Source organism: Ambystoma mexicanum, chromosome 6q (assembly GCF_040938575.1).
Source record: "Ambystoma mexicanum isolate Mex_15411 chromosome 6q, UKY_AmexF1_1, whole genome shotgun sequence".
Taxonomy (NCBI): Eukaryota; Metazoa; Chordata; class Amphibia; order Caudata; family Ambystomatidae; genus Ambystoma; species Ambystoma mexicanum.
This window is the reverse complement of record NC_090937.1, coordinates 1259944868-1259960655: the sequence shown is the minus strand read 5'-3', so window position 1 is coordinate 1259960655 and position 15788 is coordinate 1259944868. Positions and strand designations below refer to the sequence as shown.

The window sequence follows — 15788 nt, the reverse complement described above, 5'->3', positions numbered from 1 at the left end:
CTCGGGGACGCATTCTCCTTCCCGTGGGTAAGGCTTTTTTCTGTACGTGTTTCCTCCGCGCCCTCTCCTGCAACGAGTCATCAGCACACTCACAGTGTCAATGCAGGATGATGTTATGTTATGTTACTTGAGCTTATAAAGCGCACGGTCACTGAGGCATCATGGTGCTGAGGAGAGAGAGCTAATCCCACAGAAGGTGGCCCGGAGAAGAAAAATTAGAACAGGATTGTCTTAAGAGCCTTTCTGAACCCCAGATGATTAGGGGCGCTACTCAGTTTCGGGGAGAGGTTATTCCAAAGTCTGGCCGCAGCGATAGAGAAGGCTCTCCCCCGATCCTTTCACGGTTAAACTTGGAGACAACCAAGAGGTTGGTGGTCGAAGAACGCAGAGCCCGTGTAGTAGGAACATAGCGAATGAATTTGGCTTGCAAGAACTCAGCTCCTTGGCCATGGACCGCCTTGTGCACAATACACAGGGACTTAAAGAGAATCCGCTGACCCACCGGAAGCCAATGCAATTGGCGGAGTACTGGGGAGGTGTGGGCACCATAATGGGTGCCAGTAGCTAGCCTAGCCGCCAGGTTTTGCATGCGCTGTAACCGCTGTATGAGACCAATTGGCTGCGACAAATACAGGGAGTTACAGTAGTCTAGATGTGAGAGCACTAACGCAGCCACTAAGGGAGGGCGGAAGGCTTCTGGTATCATAGGTAGGGCCCTCTTAAGGAGCCTGATCTGGTGATCGGTGGCTTGGCACACAGCTGTCACTTGATTGGACATGGAAAGCGTAGCAGAAAGTATGACGCCCAAATTTCTCACTTTATCGACTGGGCTCAGAAGTGGGCCCAAAGAAGAGGGCCAGAAGGCTGAGGTCCACAGTGAGGAGTCCGGAGGGCAGCCCACCACCATTACCTCTGTTTTGTCGCCATTGAGTTTAAGCCAATTCTGGTCCATCCAATCCCCTACGGCTCTCAGGCAATCATGAAGACACAATGGAACCCTGCCCTGATCTTGATCTAAACGGATCAGGATTTGGGAATCGTCTGCATAGGAATAGCAATTGAGGCCGTAGGAGCGGATGAGGCAGACCAGTGCCCAGATATATATGTTAAACAAAATTGGCGAGAGTGAAGATCCCTGCGGGACACCACAGGTAAGGGAGCAAGGAGAAGAGAGGAAAGGAGGCATGGCCAGAGTTTGGGTATGATCTGAAAGAAAATAAGTAAACCAAGCAAGAACTTGGCCAGATATCCCAATTTGAGCCAAACGTGAAAGCAGAATTGGATGGTCAACCGTATCGAAAGCAGCTGATAAATCCAGCAGAATCAGAGCACCTACTCCACCTTTGTCAACTAGTCTGGACATATCGTCTTGTACCAACACTAATACACTTTCCATACCTCTCCCTGGTCTAAAGCCAGCTTGAGCGGAGTGAAGAATTTTGGAAGATTCCAAAAAAGAAGACAGGAGAGGAGTGATGAGAGACTCCAGGAAAGGGAATAAAGAGATTGGACGAAAATTAGCAGGAACTGTGGGGTCAAGTGTGAGCTTCTTAAGAAGGGGAATAACCCTAGCCGATTTAAACTCCATGGGGACCAAGCCGATTGGCATGAATCATTAATGGCCGAGGTAATGTCTGTTAGTAGATCAGGGGCCATCTTCTTTATAATGATGACCGGAATAGCATCCTCAGGAGACGAAGATTTAATTTTCAAAATAGCAGCTAAGACTTCTTCCTCACTGAAAAGGGGAAAAGTGGACCAGCTAGCTGATTGGTCAGTAGGGGGGGACTGATTCAGGTGTGGTAGCATCTGGTGTCCTTATTGCAAAAGATTTTGCAATATTTGAGCGAATCACTTCGATGATACTCATCGCCCTGGCATGGCCGAGACAGATTTGGTACCTGGACCTTCTCAGCATGTAGCGTTGCCTCCGATCAAGCTGCCGGTGGTTCAGGATCTTCTCACGAGAGAAGGAGGCGCAATCCTGCATCACGACCCAGGATCGCTGAACCTGAGGGCTTGGCTCCTGCAGCCCTGTAGTTTGGAGGGTATGAGTTGCCAGCGGACTGCAGGGAGGTCCTCACCAAAGCCAGGTCATCGGCTTTGAAGTGCTACGGTCACAAGTGGAAGCGTTTCGCTACATTTCGCTATGTGGTGCCGGTCACAGAAGATGACCCTTTTGTGGGTCATGGCCACACAGATCCTGCTGTATTTGCTATCCTTCGCCAAGCCCGGACTGGCATATGCCTTCATCAAAGTACATCTGGCGGCTATCTCCCACTACACCAGTTCACCAGGAAGATCTTCCCTTTGTTTCTACCGACTCGTCAAGGAGTTTCTCATAGGACTTTGCAGATCTTTCCTGCCAGTGAAGGCTCCTACCCCTGCGTGGGAACTCAAAGTGGTTCTGACAAGGCTTATAGGGGGCCCCTTTGAGACTTTGCATCAGGTCCCACTCAAGTTTCGCTTGTGAAAAATGGCTTTCCTTGTGACCATTACTTCTACCAGAAGGGTAGGTGAGATCCAGGCCCTATCCTGCAAGCAACCGTGCCTGACTTTCCACGAATCGTAGGTGGTGCTACTTACCCCATGCAGAGGGTTCCATCGGAATTCCACCTCAACAAGTCTTTGGTCTTACCTGGTTTTTTCCCGTAACCTTTGTTGCCGGCGGAAAGGGTATGCACTCACTGGACGTTGCCTGTGCCCTGAAGTTCTACATGACACACACACAGAGTTTTCTGAAGACTTCACAGCTGTTCCTGAAGTTTGGTCCTGTCAACCATGGGAAGGCCCTGTCTCCGGTTGCATCACGCACTGTCATCGGTTGGCTAACCGACCACTGCCCGGATGTCTGAGAGCACGCTCCACCACAGGGATCAATGTGACGGCGGCGTTCCTGTCCGATATGATATGGTGTGGTATTTATAACGCGCCTGTACAAAAGTGTTTCTAGGCGCGACAAGACAAGGGGGGAAACAAGGGAGGACAAAATAACGATATTACTAGGCCTTGTGTCATTCAGAACGCAACGGTGCAGGAAGAGGGAAGGGGAGAAGTGCAAGTGGGTAGGAGAAGGGAGAAGTGTAGTTAACTCACAATTGCAGCCAGCGGGTGGCTCATAGTGTAGAGAGAAGGGACTGTATGGTTGCAGATACAGACCCTCAAGTGCTGGGGAGTCCGGAGGCAGTGCGAGGGCAACCGGACATGAGCGAGGGCAACCGAACAAGAGCGAGGGCAACTGGCATGTGCGAGGGTAACCGGACATGAGAAAGGGCAACTGGTGTGCCCCTGCTCGACATCTGCTGGCTGCTACGTGGAGGTCCATGCACACCTTCACAAAATGTTACTGCGTCGACAGATTCCAGGGAGGAGTCTAGAGTTGGCCAAGCAGTGCTACACAGCCTGTTTGCTTGATGTCAGTCTGTTCCAGGGTTAAGTGTAATTGCTTCTGTTGAGTTTTGCCACCTCCCGTGGTTGTGTAATGTTGTACTGCTATGTATTCGTTATTCATGAGCATGTGAATCCATGCCAGACCCCATGCTGGAGAAGGTATAAGTTACTTACCTGTAACTATTGTTCTCCAACATGGGTCTGGCATGGATTCAAATGTGAACCCTCCCTGCGGCCCTTCTGCTGCTCTTTTTAGTCATACTGCCACTTTACGTGCTTACCAAATCTGAAGATTGCTGCCAGAGGAGGGGCTTAAGGAGAGGACTGTCATTGGATGGGGGCAGTATGACCCAGAGGACAGTGATTAGTTTAGAGGAGAAATACAGTTTGTAAGTGAAAGTGAAAGTGTTTTTTCTTTTACCGAGGATTCCCAGCCTAACGACGGGGAATATTCATGAGCATGTGAATCCATGCCAGACCCATGCTGGAGACCAATAGTTACAGGTAAGTAACTTAAACCTTCTCATGCGGCAGCATATTTTAAGGCTAGAGAGAATTTGAGGTTCTACACCTGAAGCAAATGCATGAATCAACTAACTTAGTCAGACCTCTCAGTAATTTAGGCATATCCACCAAAATGAGTTGCTTTCTTAATCGCATCCTTAAATAACAAAAGCATTATTCTAAAGGCAATAAAGTGAACAAACTGCTATCTGTAAAATTCGAACAACTCCGAGCCCCAAATCGCAATTCTCGTCTCAGTCATGAACAGTAGCAACTTTGTTTCGGTTCGGAGAAATCCAATGCAGTCTTTCAATACTCAATGTCTGGCCCATCTTTACCTCGTGGAGCTTAACCCACAATTAAAATGCCTAAAATATCATGATAGGGAGACTTTGGAAAAATCTATTTCTAAAGAAAGTAAAGGCTGCGCTATTTAACTCGCAAACATCTCTCAGATGTTACATGATTTTATACTCTTTGCCCTCCCATTTAATGTAAGTGCGAAGACTGGACAGTCCAAATGCTAACGAAAAACTGTAAATGGAGCCCACAGATATGTGTAGCTTACAGATGGTTTAGATTTCTATCCATTGCGAATCACACCCCTGCTAGAGCTCAGGGGTAATTTAAATTAGCTCATAGAAGATATTTTTTCTAAGTGTAGTGATGAGATGTATTTATTGAGCATGATAAAGCTTTTATATGCAAACTGTCCTTGCTATGTTGTGTAATTGTAGTCTTTACACTTCACTTTCACCAAAAGCTGACAAGCCACTTGTGTTTAATTTATTTTTAAGCTTGGATACATTGCAATGCCTGCAATCGTTGTGCTCTTCAAAGTCATCCGTGTGGCTTTGCCAAGGATGGATGCTTCATCTGTGGGGAGACTGACCACAAGCAGAGGAACTGTCCTAGCCATTCTACTAAGGAAGAAACCTCTAAGTAAGTGAACCAGCCCATTTCTGTACACCAAACTGCTACCTAGAATTCTCCATCCACCAAACATTTGTATTATAATGCGTTAAGAATCTTGTGTGCCCATGATAACATCAGTATACATATTTACATGTATCCCACATTGATAAATATTCATTTTGTAACAGAAAGAAAGTGTTTGCATGCTGTAAATGCTTCTTTAATGAGCGCATGGTTTTTTTTGTTTCCATGTTCTTCATCACACAACCCCAAGCAAAGGAGTCCAGCATTTTCTAGTTAGGAAAATAAATATATATTTGCCTGGGACTGATAAAATGTTGCCTCCTTTTATCTCAGTTTGACTGTGTTAAGACTAAAATCAGAATGGTTTCATAGTTTTACCTGAAACGAATTTTCCAAATAATGAAAACATGTAAGTTGTACGTTTTCTTCAGTCAGCGTGATGAATGTTTTTTGCAATCAAATATATTTCCATATTTGTTATACATGCAGATTTGTTAACTAAAATGATACCAACAAAAGCTTTTCATTTCCGTAATTGTCCTCATCGAGGGTGGAGCTCATTCAAACCTAAGATCATCGCTTTCCTCCTGGACTTCTGTGTCAACATCCAGAAGTGTCGTAGCCTTGGTTGCAGACTGATACGGGAGGACACCTGCTTGAGTGACAATGACAGCACTGGGAAGCAACGAATAACATGTGGGGGCTGAGCCGCCTGGAATACGGGTGGCCCATAGGAAACTGAATCCAGGGGTCTGATGCAATCTGTGCATGGGCGTAGGGCATGGGGGGGGGGATAGGCAGAGGCGTAGGAGACCCATAAACTCTGGGGGGGACAGGGGACACCTTGGGACTTTGCTTTTTTTATTTACTTATTGTGTTTTATTCAAAGATCTCGACTTTTCCCAAAATTAAAATAGCAGTATGTATTAAATAACATATATCATCATTTTATAAAACAAGAGAAAAGAAGAAAAGAAAACAGAAGAAAATTAAGAAAAAGAAAAGCAGTTCAGAGTACAAAATCCTTCAATTTGGCATCTCACTTCAGAAGGCTCCGTTCACGTAAACATTTTACCACTTCCCAGGTTAAAAGGTTTTCATGGCATGAGCATATCTCGTCCCAAAAAGATTGGGTGTCCACCCACCATTCCTGGCTTGTCCTGTGTTCTGGTCTTTCTTGCACCCCTCTCTCACCTGCACACACTGGTCACCCCATGCTGCAAACCATCCCTATCTTTCATCTGCACTCCGTTCTTGTTCCCATTTCTCCCCTCCCTTGCTTCTCTCTTTTTCTGTCCTCTGCACCCTTTCTACCCTTTTTTCACTTTGCAGTCCCACTGTCGAACGGAACTGGGGAGAGCATGCTAAATCCTTGGTCATACAGTTAAGACGGGCATTGCGTATCTTCTCTTTCTTACACCTAGAGACTTCCAGCCTGACTTGGGCATAGCTTTCTGTGGAATGGTAGTCTCATGGCGCAGTTAGATTGTTAGGCTACTGGCAATGTCTTCTTGATGGGGAGGGCCTTAATTATGATGTAGAACATTGTGTAGAGAAGGTGAGTTGGGAGTGAAAACCTGTGAAAAACGACCAGTGTGGTGGCACTGTGAGTGTGATTGTATTGAGAAGAGCGTGTGATTACACAAGCTGCCACATAAAGTCCGTTTAAAGGGGGTAGAGAGGAGCCGAGAGGAATGTGTTGCCTTATTCTATGGGCAAGATGATGAGAGCCTTGCTGTCAGGATCTCCTGTGGGTCTTGTGCAGAGGTAGCACAAACTCCTGCCTCCCCGTAAGGTCTTGGCAGGTCTGGAATGGCTGCCCCTCAACTTTTGCGCAAACAGCATGACCCCAGACTGACAGCGGTTTTGGGCCTGTGTACCGCCTCATACTTGCCAGCACTACTGATTTAGGCAGTAGGCGGGCTATTGCTTTTTAAGCAGTCCTAATACCTACAAATTTGGCTGACAGATCCTACTGCATTTTTCAGGTAATTTATGTGACTCTAAGGCAATTAATCTGTCTGTGCAGTCGGTGGATAAGTGATACATTTGAGTGATGGGCTCAGATCAATCCACTGACCTGAAAGCTAGATGACTCTGACCTGCAGTCTTGCAGGGACAGACCTTATGTTAACCACCAGTGAAGGCAAGTTGCAGAGAGTACCACCATCACACAGAACCTGCCTATCAGACTGAGGAGGGTATCAGTCTGCATGTTGTTCAATGTTCCAAAAAACATCTGTTACGCTATGATGTTCCCGGCCAAACTCTGGGTGATCCATAATGGCAAGACCTGGTTCTTCACTACCCCTGCAGCTGCGGACCGTTTTATCTCAGATATTCCCGATCCTGACGGGCCCCGGGAGGAACCTAACAGTTGACGCTAATGCAGTCAGCACCTACCGGCTGTTATAGTGAATCTCCTCTTTTTCTATTCAAGTGCCTCTGAACGTTCCTTGAATTGAGGTTCCAATAAGGCACATACAACAACACGTCTTGTATCTTCACAATGTCAACAGAAGGACCCCCTCCTCTTGATTCCTTTTACAATGTCCACAAACACCAGGGGATATATCTCCCTTCCCCTTGTCTTTTCCACAATGCTCAACATGTTCACAGCCTAACTGGTCCACTATCATGCCAGGCACTGTGACTGACATTTTTGTGTGTAGTTCATTGCTAGGTGTGTATCCCAACTCCTTCTTGACTTGTGCTGATTCTTAACATTTTGTACCTGGTCCACTGTCCTGCCTAGGTATTCTTGTTGTCATTTCCCAGACCCCTGTGGTATTGGCTTCTCTCTTGGGTCCCAGATCCCTTTGGTTTCTTGCTTTCGGGTTCCAGACCCCTTTTGGCTTTTTACTTTTGGGTTCTAGACCCCTTTGGCTTTGTACCTGGTTCACTATTCTGCCATGTATTCTTTTTTGTCGGGTCCCAGATCCCTGTTGCTATTGGCTTCTCTGTAATGGGTCCCAGACCCCTTTGGTTTCTTGCTCTTGTGTCCCAGATCCCTTTGACTTCTTACTCTCGGGTCCCAGACAATTTCGGTTACTTGCCCTTGGATCCCAGACTCCATTGGCCTCTTTCTCTTGGGTCTCAGACCCCTTTGGCTTCTTGCTCTCTTGATCTGGGCAGCCCTGGTGGTCCTCCACGAAGAAGATGGCTCTGGAAGACACTCCTTATTGGATGCAGGTCCTCGACCTTTAAACCACTGCAGTATAGTCTCTTCGGGTTCCCAGCAAGCCTCCCGGTTTCCCAAACCTCTTCTGGGTGCTCACTGCTCTCTATCGGCTGCTTCTGGGTCTCTCTGCTTTCCAGTTCTATGGCAGCTCCACAGTGGCTTCCTGCCTTTGGGCATTGTGTCCCAGGCGGACAATGCACTCCAGCTCCCTCGATTAGCTGGCATCTCATCTTCCTGCTTCCAGACATTGCCCGACCATGGCAGAGCTGTCCGGGGCGTCTGTACTGACGGTTAAGCGTCATGTCTTTGGTTGCTTCGCTCGGCTCCTGACCATGTGCTCCGCAGCTCCTGGTTCCTCCGGTGGAAAATCTCTCACTGTGGTTGAATTTCCCTCTTCTGTTTCACTCGTTTCTTGGCCAATAGAAAGTCCACAAAGACTGGACTGCTCAGTATGTTTAACAGAGGTGCTCTTTATGCTATGCTTCTGCACCTCCTCCTCATCTCAGTGCTGATCTTGAGGACTCCTAGTGAGTCAGTTAGATTAGTCCTCATCCAAGTGCTCCCTGCCTTACTGGTTTTAAGGAAACAGACAGGAACACTGGGGATGGTGTTGTAGGGGGTTAGAGAGGAAGGATGATTAGGGTTAGGTGGGCTATGGGTATACCATTCTCCCCCAGATTGTTACTAAACCCATAGGGGGCTTCCCTCACCATCAGATCGACCTACTGAGTACCACCCCCAGAGGGGACTATTGGGTAGCAGCCTCACCTACCTGGCCTCGTGGGAAGGGGCTCCCGCAGGGGAGAGGTGATGACATCCGGGGATTCGTCACACAGAGTAGAGTAAATCTGCTTTCTGGCCATAAAATTGTCGTTAGGCCAATTTTACCCAATCGTATGTCTTTACCTGCTTCTATATTTTAGGACTGAATTAAGCCTTTTTGAGAACTTATGAGCCTGTTTTCATGTCCCCCTCCACTATTCTTTGGAGCATGGGAAGGTCCTGATTTTGGTGTGAAGCAAGGCTAGGCAAAGTATATTTAGTATTTTCTACTCCTTCTTGAGGCTCAACAGCAACAATACATGTACCCACATGTAACTAGTGGATGAAATTAAAGAATCTGTTAGGTGGATTTCCATTGTTTAACCTGGATTTGTAATCCATGGCTTTAGACTGTTTTGGGGGTAAACACCAGTAGGTAGTTATTTACCCCTTTCCATTCAATAGGTTTAAAATAGTTGGTATGACCTAACCTTTCAACTGTCACCTATCCTGACAGCAGTACTGTAAGCATATTGTTACGTTTTGCTTGGCTATACAGATTGTTGATTGTAGACTTTAGATTTCTGGAAGTGAGTAGGGGGAAGTGTAATATGCTAGGACTATATTCAGCTATATTTATTGTCAATATTCTGAGACTTCTTATTCTAGGACTATTTTACCTTTAATGCTTCTGCATTACCTTTAAAGGGGAATACATACACATAAATGTTAAATAAGAGTGAAAACATTATTTGTGCGTTTCTGTTAATGGGTGCAAAGAAGCAGTATGTAGAAAGTGTCAATGCTTATTGTTTTAGGGATACAACTGTGAAGTGAAGTTTTCGATTACATCAAAGGATAATAATTTACATAAGGGTAATTAGAGTTGGTTTCAAGATGTTCTCAGAGTAGGCCCACAATACTGTTGCAGATCAGTTCAGTAGTAAATTGATCAGTTCATCAGGGTGTGATGAATCCGATAGTGTCATCACCGCTTTCCCGGCAGTGACCTCTCCCCGTGTGGCCAGGGGACAGCAGTCGCTACATGATCCTGGCCCTGCAGGTGGCTATATCAGGGAGGATCACATGGGGGGAGGCAACCCTCAAGAGAGTGACACGACATCATTGGATGAGACACGGTATCCCTTCCAATCAATGGACCCTAAACCCCCTTCTTACAACCTTAAGAACCATCCCTTCCCTAATGGGCTCATTGGTTGTACTTATCCTACCATTCCCCTAAAAAGTACTGGGATGAGGAAGGATAGGAGTATCCTCAATGAAGATCACTTTCCTAGTACTGTGACAAGGAAAATCCCCAATGACTCAGAACAGCGTTTTAAGATCAGTACTTTGATGGGGGAGAAGAATGGAGGAATGAGGATTACCTCTAAGAACAACACACCGCAGTCTAGTCTTTCCCAAAATCCTATTGGCCAGAACTAGTATAAAAGCAAGGAACGACCGGAAGTGTGAGAGACCCTCCCTGAAGGACCTAGCTGCAGGATTTGTTTGTTGGAGAAGGGGAATTTCACTGCTGTTCCAGAGAAGAGAAAACCCTTGCACCCCAACAACTTGTGGAGAATTGGGGACCGCTAGGGGAACCCCGGGATTTGCTGTGCTCCCCAGATAGGGGTGAACCCTTGGACACCAGCAGTGTGTCAGAGAGAAGCTGAAAGCTCCCTCACTGGGGAACTGCAGCTGACAGTGGGACGTTTAAAACCGCTATTGCTAATGCTGCGAGGGAGACGCTGGCTTGAGAGGTCCTGTCCTCTTGGTGCTGACCAAGAGACTACTGGGGTGCTGCAAGGTCTGTGAAGCCAAGGAGAGCATACGCTATGAGAGGAAGAGGAAGAAAGGCTTCCTGGCAGACGCTGCTATCGAATGGCAACCTCCACGCTGTTTGAGCCCAAAGACACCCAGAGCAGGTGAGCGGGAACCAAGAGGAGCACAGAAGCCATGGTGCAGAGGTGGCAACCCCAGAGAAACAGCAACGGACGCAGAAGAGCCACTGCAGACTTTCCACAGGAGAGATAACGCATGCCATAGAAAGCCGGTGAGTCTTCCCAAGGAAAGTCGGGGCACTGGGGCACTTCAGCAAGCATACCAAAGGCAAACAGAGGGAATGAAACATATGAGAAAGAGCGACAGACTCGATATCTCTTAAGAGAATCATTTTTGGGAGGCAAAGCCAGAGGGAGGTCAAGGGAGGAAAAGAAAACCCTCAGTCGTGAATTTTTGCAGAACAATATTAGTAGAGAATATAGGACCCGCACCCAAGGGAGGCAAAGCCCGAGTGAGGTTAAGGGGGGAGAAGAAACCCCCTTGCCTTGTGGACTTTTACAAAACCATAACAGTTACAGGTATGAGACCTTACACAAAGGGAGCGAAGCCCAAGATGGGTTAAGGGGAGAAAAAGAGAGCTTTTAACCTTTTGAACGTTTGCAAAACCACAAGTCTTCAATTGTGTGTAAAGTGTGTTCTTATGAGAAAGTCCTGGCAGGAGAGTATACCAGACAAAGTCAAGTTGAACAGTGTGAAAAGTACATCATATGAGGAAGTACTGATAAGGATACATCAGAAATAGCTAAAGACTATATTGAAATCATACAAAGAGGATAAGAAACCTGGCAGGACAGTACACCAGGTATCCTGCCAAGATTAAAACCCACAGCTGCATTGTTTTGCACAACAGTTGTTTTGTTGAACAAAAGAACCTCAAGGAAACTGATGCATATAAATGAGTAACGCACAGTGAAGAGGAATCATAGGGGAAGGGAACAATCCCCTGGAACTGTGAAGTTTATCCATAGGGAACTTTTATGTCGGAGTTACGTCTTTCCTTTTGAACTTTAACATTTGTGCACTTTCGAGGCTAAAGGCATTACCTTTTTCGCCTTAGAGTTTTTTTTAGCATGTGAGGGCCAGAATAGTACTTTGGACACAGGACATTTTGCTTTGGTCATCTTGACATTGGACAGACCCTTAGTTTTGTGTTGGGCATGGAAATACCTCTTAGAATAGGGGCAGAGAGGCATTTTCCAACCCCTTTTATGTTTCAATAAAAGTGTATGGTCAAAGTCATGAACCCAGTATCTGTATCTCCTTCCTGCCCCCTCACAAGGGAAAGTGGTTTCTGTTGCACTAAGCTCCGGAATCCAACTGTCTCTAAAGCCTTTTGTTGGGTATATCACTATTTTCTGCCGCAAAACCCACCACAGCCTTTGGTGGCCAGGCATCTGATTAACATCATGACAATATTGTGAGGAGGCTTGAAATATGGGTTAGAGATGCGTTTTTCTTAGAGAATATAGCTGGATTATTGGAGAGCCATGACATGACATGAATTTAATATCTGTTATGATTATGCTGGATAGAAATGTACCCCGGCTCCATCGGCAATATAAAATATGGGTACTGCAACCTGAAATTAATGAGGAATAGAAGTTGGCTACATCACTCAATGTGTGTCCTGCGTTCACATATGTGATCTTGGACATGACCTTGCAACACAAAGTAAGAAACTGGGACTAGAAATGAAGGTATATAAACAATGGTGGCTTCTCAAAAGTAAACGGTAAGTTAATGAATCTGGTGCCGTCACAAGAATGAATTAACAAAGAAAAACCGAACCGATTTACTTTGCCAAACCCCTTTTGCAGGGATTACTTTTTTTTATCTACAAACCATTCAATTGTTGTGTGCCAAGTTTGTTAGGGAGAATTCTCATAAATGGCCGATTCCCCTTACCTAATGAGTCCCTCAGCAGCTTTGCTGGATTTCTAGGGCTTATATTTTTTACCTGATGGGAGTGTGAGTTTTTTTTCCACTCTTACATGTGTTTTGCTGTGTGTGTTTTTACTATTTTCATGATCTTGGGCTCTGGAGCCTCACCTACTCCATGAGCACCATTTTTTGTGTGCGTTACACAACACCTTCAGTGCAGTGACACAGGGTTGTCTTTTAGACTTCCCACTGACTCAATTTTTCTGGGACTGACTACTGTCCCCCAGAAACATGTAAAGTTGACATTAACATTATGTAGTCTCTTTAAACCACAGACCCAGTACACCCCATCTTACATAGAGTATTGGAAAGGGTTAAGTCTTATCCCTTTTTGTCTGTTTCTCTTGGAGCACTGTTTCGCTCCCTTTTCATCAAGACTTGGCTGGTGGCAGTGGTAACTACCCTATTTTTCATACCGCGGTTATCTTATATAACCATGGTATTATTTTAGGCTATCTCATTAGCCTCGAATATAAACCCGCTTGACCAAATATATTTTATTTTGGCTCCGGCTGGGTTTATTCGCCATTTCTTTTTGTTAAAGTCTTTCTCGTGTTTAACTCTGCGCGTCAAACCAGGTTTGGTTCCTTTATTCGTCATCTTTTCGTGGGCTTCTGCACAGAAGCCCTCCTTTAAGGCACCTGAAAGTGTGGGTAGGCAGGATGTGAGGGAGGGGTCTTAAGACCCCTACCATGGGTTCCCTTGGTAACCCAAGTCGCACTCCTGTTTGATTGGCTGGGTGACTGTCCTTGCCAGGACAGCCACCCTGCTGTGTGATTGACAGCCAGGCTGTGTGAATGGGGGAAAACTGCATAAAAAGCAGCTCTCTGGGACTGGAAAGGCAGAGTCGCCACTGGAACGAAAGAACCAACGAGGAGCTGAATCTTCTTCCCTTGAGCTGGTGGGACCAACCAGTTCGCCCAAACTGCAAGCCAGGACCCCTCCTCTGATCGAATTCGCTGTACAGAGCTATAGTGGACCCGATAGCCAGGAAGGTCGGACCCTGCTTGGGTTTTAAGGAGCACACCTTTTATTTGTTGCTTTGCTCTGCTGCTGGTTTGTTCGCTGGCCACCCTCCAGTCTTCCTACTTCTTGTCAGTCCGATAGTCGCTTCAGGAACCGTGAGCCTGCAGGAACTACCAGGAACTTCCGCCTCAACTACAGCTCCCTCTCCGTTTTAAGGTACTGTGCAAATCCGGTTGTTCGTTTCGTTCAGCCACGGTGAAAATGTGTGAACTCTTTCTTCAATCCGAGGGCTTGTCCTTCTCTTCTCTTTGAATTAACTTTTCTGCCAACCAACCTCGTCCGTAACCCGTGGCACGAACTTTACCGTGAACTGCCCTGAACCGTGTGATCTTGAGCAAACGACTTTTGTCCTATTGACTTTGGCCCTAAGCCTTTTCTACCTGATTCAATCACTGTAGTTCCTCTTGCTCAATTGCCCTGAGTACTTACCTGTTGGCGTGGTTCAATTTCTATTAACTGTGTGTTACCCTCCCTTTTAAATTGCTGGAATGCCATTTTGCTCCCACTTAATTTTATGAGCTTAACTTGTCTGGAACTTATTGGCAGTGGTGTGGTGTATTAAGAGTGTGATTTTTAAACTGCTTTACTTAGTGAATTGTTATACAACTGATGAGTAAATAAATGTATATTCTTTTACTTGGAAACCTTGAGTCAGTGTTTGTTTGAATCATAGTAATTGCTGTCCTTTGTGTAACTATTTGATACTGCTCACTTACTCACTTACTTTTGAGATAAGTCTGGCTGCTCAGCCATCGCTACCACTTTTACTGTGTAGTACAGGCTTGTACCAAAGGGGAATTTGTACTGTCACTTGTAGTCTTAATTGTGTGGTGTTCCCAAAGTGTACTGCATGTAATTCTGCCTAACAAAGTTTCTATCTCTCTCTCTCTCTCTCTCTCTCTCTCTCTCTCTCTCTCTCTCTCTCTCTCTCTCTCTCTCTCTCTCTCTCTCTCTCTCTCTCTCTCTCTCTCTCTCTCTCTCTCTCTCTCTCTCTTATTATTATTGTTGTTTATGGTTACAAAAAAACCTTTACAATTACAATCAGTAAAAAAAAGGACGATTAATATAACAAAACATTACAATTAAATATAGTCAACAATCAAATACAAAATAATTAATTAAAAACAACCGTATCAACAGACAAATACAAGAATTCATACTCATAAATTCTTAATTTCATAGAGGAATTACAAGCATCAATGTTACAAATCACAGTTAAACTTAACAAATCAAAGGTAAAAGAACCCAATTTTCAATGGTAACCATATCATCATCGGCAGCCAGTAATCATAACAGTGCATAAATTCCGGATAGTAGCAAGAGTAGTCGCAGAGTTCGCACCAACCACAATTTATGATAGACTCATCCCTAATTGCTGTTCACTTCAACCAATTCGGAACCAGCAGTGGCTACTGATTTTTCAACTAGTTTGCATTCTAGAATTATCAGAAAATTAGTTAAACTCAAAATAAGACTTTGAGACCTACCCCACATACATCTTTGCCATACATTTTCCCTGCTCAGGGTTGATCCTGAGCAGACATACTCTCCAAACATAACTTTCCTTTCAGGTTCAAAATTCACACAATAAACAGTTAGGTGTTTCAACGATTCTATAATATTGTTGATTTTGCAGAATCTACAGTACCCCATATTGGTCTTACTTTTGTATTGATTCCAATGCATCAATTTTTCATTTTTTTGTAGCTGATTTAAACGAAATCTCAGAAAACGCGTCCTAGCTACATGGCAAGGAAAAATGTTATGATACTTCGGATGATAGCCCCACTGCTTTGGAAATTTAGCGTATTCAGAGAAGGATTTATAGGTATTTATCTTGTCAACCAAAAGACACCAATAGTAGCGACAAGATTTTTTTTTTTTTTAAACTTTTATTTTTGCTGGCAGAGGCAAACAACATACAGACACATCTGAGGCATACGAACAAATTTGTAGCATATACATGCGCATACAGAACATATTGGCAAAGATACGGCGACAGCAGTCGGGGAGCAACATATCACAGGGGGCCAAAACACTGAGCCGCTGACTGAGGGGCTAGGAGGATTCATCCGTCGAGGAAGTGTCATTTGAGTTAATCAAGTAACTGTTGAAAGCCGACCATATGTTTTGAGGTCGAGAACGCACTGAGAGCATGCCCAGAAACTCCTCCTCACAATTTCGGGACCACGTAAGCAGA

General features: G+C 45.2%; 1 protein-coding gene across 3 annotated transcripts in view; it reads left to right on the top strand.

Moving 5' to 3' along the window:
* ZCCHC4 (zinc finger CCHC-type containing 4) overlaps positions 1 to 15788 on the top strand; it is a 939775-nt gene that overhangs the window by 849237 nt on the left and 74750 nt on the right. For all 3 annotated transcript variants that reach the window (XM_069631857.1, XM_069631859.1, XM_069631858.1), the window contains one exon: positions 4692 to 4836. In XM_069631857.1, coding sequence (XP_069487958.1) covers positions 4692 to 4836 — 145 coding nt within the window. The remainder of the gene's footprint in view (positions 1 to 4691; positions 4837 to 15788) is intronic.